Source organism: Sebastes umbrosus, chromosome 6 (genome assembly GCF_015220745.1).
Source record: "Sebastes umbrosus isolate fSebUmb1 chromosome 6, fSebUmb1.pri, whole genome shotgun sequence".
Taxonomy (NCBI): Eukaryota; Metazoa; Chordata; class Actinopteri; order Perciformes; family Sebastidae; genus Sebastes; species Sebastes umbrosus.
Genome location: NC_051274.1, coordinates 6,076,257 through 6,082,256, shown reverse-complemented (window position 1 = coordinate 6,082,256; position 6,000 = coordinate 6,076,257). Strand labels below are relative to the sequence as shown.

Genomic DNA, 6,000 nt, shown 5'->3' with positions numbered 1-6,000 from the left:
AGTAGTCCAGCCTTCACACACCGGTTAAATAAGCTCATGTCAGAGACACAGCACTGGTATATAGTGAGCTCATTAACAGTGTGAGGACTCCCTGCCGCTCCACACACACACACTCACACACACACAGCGCTGCGCACTCCTCCAGACCTGCTCCACGAGGCTGATCTGGGGTCTGTCTCTCTGGTAGAGAGGTAGAGAGGGCCCAGGCTATTTCATCTGCTTTTTTTTCTCTTTTTCTCCGCCAACAACACTGGATCCGTCAGAATATTTCCACCTTTGAAAAATCTCTTGTGACCAACAAGTCTGCACTTGAACTGGACATCTAAAAACGTGTCCCTCTTTTTTTTTTTTTGCTTTTATTTTTCTTTTGTATTTTTTTGTTTTATTTTTTTTTGTTTTAATGGTACCATGTCGTCTTTGCCAGGAACGGTCCCGCGGATGATGCGCCCGGCTCCCGGTCAGAACTACCCGCGCACCGGATTCCCTCTGGAAGGTAGGCTGTATCCAGCGGAGCAGCAGCAGCTGATGATGAGTGAGCAGGAGGCCTCTCTTTTAGACTCACACTGAGGAGAATATGTGAAACTTGAGCGCTCAATTTGAAAATGAAAATATGCTAGGCTAAACATGAGACTTTAGCTCCAGGATCCAGTATAGTCTTGGCTACTTTATTTTCATTTTTATTTTATTTTGCCATGAATGACTCACATCAAAACAACTTCTTTTCACACATTGAAAATATATATTTTTTTATCTTACTAAAATTGTAAAAAAAAAAAAAAAAATGTTATAATATTAGTTTATAGTCTAAATATTAGCTGCTTTTCACTTAGGCCTATATTAATCATGCAGTGACCATTTTGTCAACAACATTTGAAATGAGTCTACATCCCATGAAGGAGACAGTCTGTGTAACCAAAAATTATGGATTTCTTCAAGTGCCCTGATGCGCCTGGAAATCAAATCAATGAAATAGAAAAAAAAGGAGAAAGAGAAGCGGAGGATTACACCAATATTTGGAAAGCGTGATAGTGAATAATGAAGCCGGACAGAAGGGGCTCTTCACCTCCTCTTCAGGATGGAGCTGTGAAGTACCATCCCTTAATGCTTAATGCAATCTGTTAACAAACATGTCGAGTTGAATAACTGAGAATAATTATTATAGGCCCTATACGAAAATATGTTTTAAGGGGAAACACAACATTTAAATGGGACTATTTTTTCTTTTAACTGTGTCATGATGATTAAATGTATTGAATGCAGCTCCATGCTGAGTGTGACCTTGTTGTCCCCCCCACCCCCTCCTACAGTGTCCACTCCTCTGGGCCAAGGTCGGGTGAACCAGCTCGGAGGAGTCTTCATCAACGGCCGGCCGCTGCCCAACCACATCCGACACAAGATAGTGGAGATGGCCCACCACGGGATCAGACCCTGCGTCATCTCCAGACAGCTGCGCGTCTCTCACGGCTGCGTCTCCAAGATCCTCTGCAGGTACCAGGAGACCGGATCCATCCGGCCAGGAGCCATAGGAGGCAGCAAGCCCAGGGTGAGTGGAACCGGATCATAATAATAATAATAATAATAAATGAATGATAAAATAATAATAATAATTAAATAATAATAAATGAAATAAGAATTGTTATTTGTTTTATTATTATTATTATTATTATTATTATTATTATTGTTTAATGTATTTATTTGATATTTAGACCTAATGCAGTTTGACTGTTTTTTAAGTATTATTTTTTTTACACGTTTACGACATTTCAGCAGCCTGTGGTCTATATATACTCATCACATTGTGTCCTGTGTCTCTGTCTCTCGGTCCTGCTGGTCCACCTGCAGCAGGTAGCCACGCCGGACGTGGAGAAGCGGATCGAGGAGTACAAGCGGGACAACCCGGGCATGTTCAGCTGGGAGATCCGGGATAAACTGCTGAAGGACGGGGTGTGTGACAGAAGCACAGTCCCTTCAGGTGAGGCCTCCTCTGGTAAGCGGCATTTAATTAAATCTTTCATTCTCCGCTTTTTCCGATTCAAATTATTATTATTATTATTATTATTATTATTATTATTATTATTATTATTATTATTATTATTATGATGCTATTAGCCTATATAGTGAAGCTGTCTCTGTGTTCGCAGTGAGTTCGATCAGCCGCGTGCTTCGAGCTCGATTTGGAAAAAAGGACGATGAGGACGAGTGTGACAAAAAGGATGAAGACGGAGAAAAGAAAACCAAACACAGCATCGACGGCATCCTCGGCGACAAAGGTAGGCCAGAGGAGAAACACACATCCAGCCTGCCTGTCTGTCTGTCTGGTCAGTTAAAGAGCCTGTGTGGACAGCTGCAGGTTGGACTTTATACTGTCTTCTACTACGCGATGAGTTGTCTACAAATTGGTGTTAAATGAGCGCTTTGTCGCTCCGGGTTTCCTCCTTTAAGCTGTTCTCCCAGTAGACTGCAGGAGCTGCTTCATTATTAATGATGGTGAGCTCTGGAGTGGATCGGTCTCCCGTGGCGCGGAGTAATCGCTCCCTTGAAAGCGACGCTGACAGATGACCGATGTGCCAGTCAATATCAATTACAGGCGGCCTGACAGCGACACCTCTCACAGGCAGGAGGCCGGGGGCCAGCGACCTCTCAGCGGCCTGCTAGTGGCTCTATGGCCGGCCAGTTCACCAACAACAACAAGCTGTGATTTGCGGTGGAGGCTATGGGAACCAAACATTTAAAATAATAAAAAACAGAAATGCGATAACCTGATATTATAAACATGTAGAATATTCAGTTCATAAAATGAAATGCCACCAGGAGAAAAAAGATCCACAATTGGATTTATCTTAAAATAAATCTTAAATGTTTTATAGCAAGATTTTAATGAAATGTGCACATAATAATACTTTATTTAATTATTATATGTATATGTTTAAATTTAGATATTTTTAAATATATTTTTAATTATTTCATTTAATTTTATAGCAAGATTTTAATGAAATGTGCACATTTTAAATAATTTTAGCAAAACTTTATTTAATTATTATATATATGTTCACATTTTTATTTTTTAAAATATATTTTTAATTATTTCATTTCATTTTATAGCAAGCTTTTAATGAAATGTGCACATAATAAATAATTTTAGCAAAATTGTATTTAATTATTATATATATCTTTTTTAATTTATATTTTTTTAAATCTATTTTTAATTCTTTCATTTAATTTTATAGCAAGATTTTAATGAAATGTGCACATAATAAATAATTTTAGCAAAACTTTATTTAAATATTATTAATATATTTTTGATTTATATTTTTAAATATATTTTTTTAATTATTTAATTTATATAAACTTGAGTAACAAAATTTGATCCGTAAAAGGGCCGAAGGGATACATATTTTTAATCATTAATGATTAAGATGTTACATTTCTCTCAGATTTATTTTCTAAAATTGAGGCACATATTTAGCATTTAGCAGCTTTTATATATTATGAGATACATAGACAATTTTATATCCTTCCTTTTTCCTAGAAGTTGCATACAACTGTTTATATTTTGTGTTTCAAAGATTGCTGGGGACAAAGTGTACGTGCTGGGTCATTTTTCATCACTGAGTTGAGCATTCATTCAAAGAACAGCAGCTGTAGAAGAACATCTGTACTGTTGTTTGTCTTGTAGGCCTGTTTTGATTGGAGCAACATCAGTTGTCCATTAATTAGATTTAAGGCCTGTAGCTCCCAGTGTTTCCTGACCACTGGTTCTACTGGTGTCATTTACATTTTTTTTTTTCAAACGCCATCAACTGTCCTCCTTTTCATGTTCTTCAAAAGATCAGCCTAGCTATAGTGTCTTTCTGTCATCCGGGCCTGGCATTTAATAATTTGAAGACTTAGCCTATTACAGCTGGTAATGAAACCGGTGTCTGTTGAATAGGCGTCTGTGTTGGAGAGCGGTGTAATAGCTCGAAGGCATGGTAAGAAATATATTTATCCCCTATCAGCCCTCACTCTCACAGTTCCAGGCACATGCATTCTGTTGAAGGGCTTTAAAGCAGATTAAATTGAGCCTTTTATTTCTTTTCACTTTCATCTTTCAGCAGCTTCACTTCGTGGTGTGGTGCCCGTGGCGCAAATTCATGAGATTTTAAGGTTTCCTCTCGTGTTGTTTAGATTGTATTTTTAAATATTCATTTCATTTGCTTTTATGGGATTGTTTTTGGTGGCATGTTGGCAGAATCTCAAGGAAGGGAGAGCCACGCAGAGTGTATTTTAGCAGCAGTGTGAGAGGCTGAATGAAAGAGGTGTGACTGTGGGCTGCTGTGACTGAGACAGACACATGGATGAGTATAGGCCTCCTATATGCATCTTTTCATCAGATACTCTACTGGTTTTCCACATGATATACAGTAGGAAGTAAACTACATGCTTTATTTCTGTACAGCTGTTAAAGCCAGTCACAATATGTTTTACAAACACACTTAAAAAACAATGCATTATGAGATTTATATTAACCAATTCATAATTAGTGAATATAGAATGCTTTTCCACTCTTCAATCTGCATTTTCTTACAGAACTGACATTTGCATACACATACATGCATATTTGACAATTTCTGTAAAGTCATGCTTATTCTGTATATCATCATATCTCTGCAACAAGATGACAAAATATGACTGTAGATCTTATTTTTATTATATTCATTTATGATGTTTGGAAAGTATGAAAAACTGCAAGATAATGATTTTGAATTCAGTAGATTACTGTAGTGCAAATATGTATGATAGTTTCCAGAATATACTGCAAACATGTTACTAAATGTTTGTTAATATAGTAGGAAAATGCATTTAATTTATAGGTGGCAGGTGTAATGGATAGGAAGGGTAACCTCGGTGGCCTCAGTTAGACAGCTGTCTGCTTTTGGTCGAACCTTATACAATCTGTGATGAGCTTCCAACAGTAACAATGACTGATGCACACTCTTTTCATCTGCAGTGTAAGGCAGCATTTAGTCAATATGCTGTTTCCCAAAGATATGCATAACCTGCAGGGGGAAAAAAAAAAAAACAGTGTCAATTTTGGAGTCCAGAATAAGCCTGGTTGAAAGAAAAAAAAGGTTGACAGTGAGGATGGAGAGAGCACTTCAAACAAATCCAGTGGAAGTGACGAGAGGCAGCTTTAGAGCACAGGCTGTGGGAAGTTCTATTGCAGCTATTAATAACACTTTTCCCCGGGCATCCGCACTTACTCCACTCCATCTGCACTTTCTCCCAGCTATTTTGCCGGGTTGAAATTGAGGGAGACCCAAATGTTGGCTGGAGATAACACAATCATCACAGCCTCGGTCCTGGGCTGTGCATCAGTGTATTAAACTGGGATTAACCTCCCCTTTCTCCCCCGCTGCCTCGCACCGAAAATTCACATTTTTAAGAGACATATTGAAAAAAAAAAAAGAAAAAAGACGAGGAGGCTGGAAGCCAATGTGCAACATAGAGGAATGGTATCAACAGCAGTTATGATGTCATTGTCATCACGATGATCATTGTGATGAAATGCACTCATCTCCTAAGATAACTGAATGATCATTTCAGTCATTCATCTGGTAAAAATCCACAAATGTTTCCTGATTCCATTTCCTCCAATCTGAGCACCTGCTGCTTTTCTTTGTTTAAACTGAACAGCTTTGGGACAGTCTAATAATAATAATAATGAAAACAAACTTTATTTATTATAGCACCTTTCATACAAGAAATCAAAGCACTTAACAATAAAGACATTACATGCACCGACTCCTTCATGTTTCACATGAAAATGAACATAAAAACATATTAAATACATTAAGATGGAAAATAAAACCAGATAAAAATGGGCAGTTTGAAGTTGTCACACACAAAACTGAAGATGGATGTTTGTCTTTAAAATTATAATGACTAAACAAATAATTAAAACACACACGATGAAGCTCTATTTATTATACTTTTTAACTGCAGCCCCTAATCTTTAGA

At 37.6% G+C, this 6,000-nt stretch overlaps 1 protein-coding gene across 5 annotated transcripts in view; it reads left to right on the top strand.

Annotated features, from left to right (window-relative positions):
- LOC119490320 (paired box protein Pax-7-like) overlaps positions 1-6,000 on the top strand; it is a 73,787-nt gene continuing 67,787 nt past the window's right edge. Inside the window, exons 1-4 of one of the 5 annotated variants that reach the window (XM_037773639.1) lie at positions 1-493; positions 1,308-1,543; positions 1,843-1,972; positions 2,142-2,270. In XM_037773639.1, the coding sequence (XP_037629567.1) occupies positions 409-493; positions 1,308-1,543; positions 1,843-1,972; positions 2,142-2,270 (580 nt within the window). In that variant the 5' untranslated portion in view covers positions 1-408. Of the gene's footprint in view, positions 533-1,307; positions 1,544-1,842; positions 1,988-2,141; positions 2,271-6,000 lie in introns of all 5 variants that reach the window. The other 4 variants (XM_037773638.1, XM_037773635.1, XM_037773637.1 and 1 more) reach the window with 4 other exon arrangements.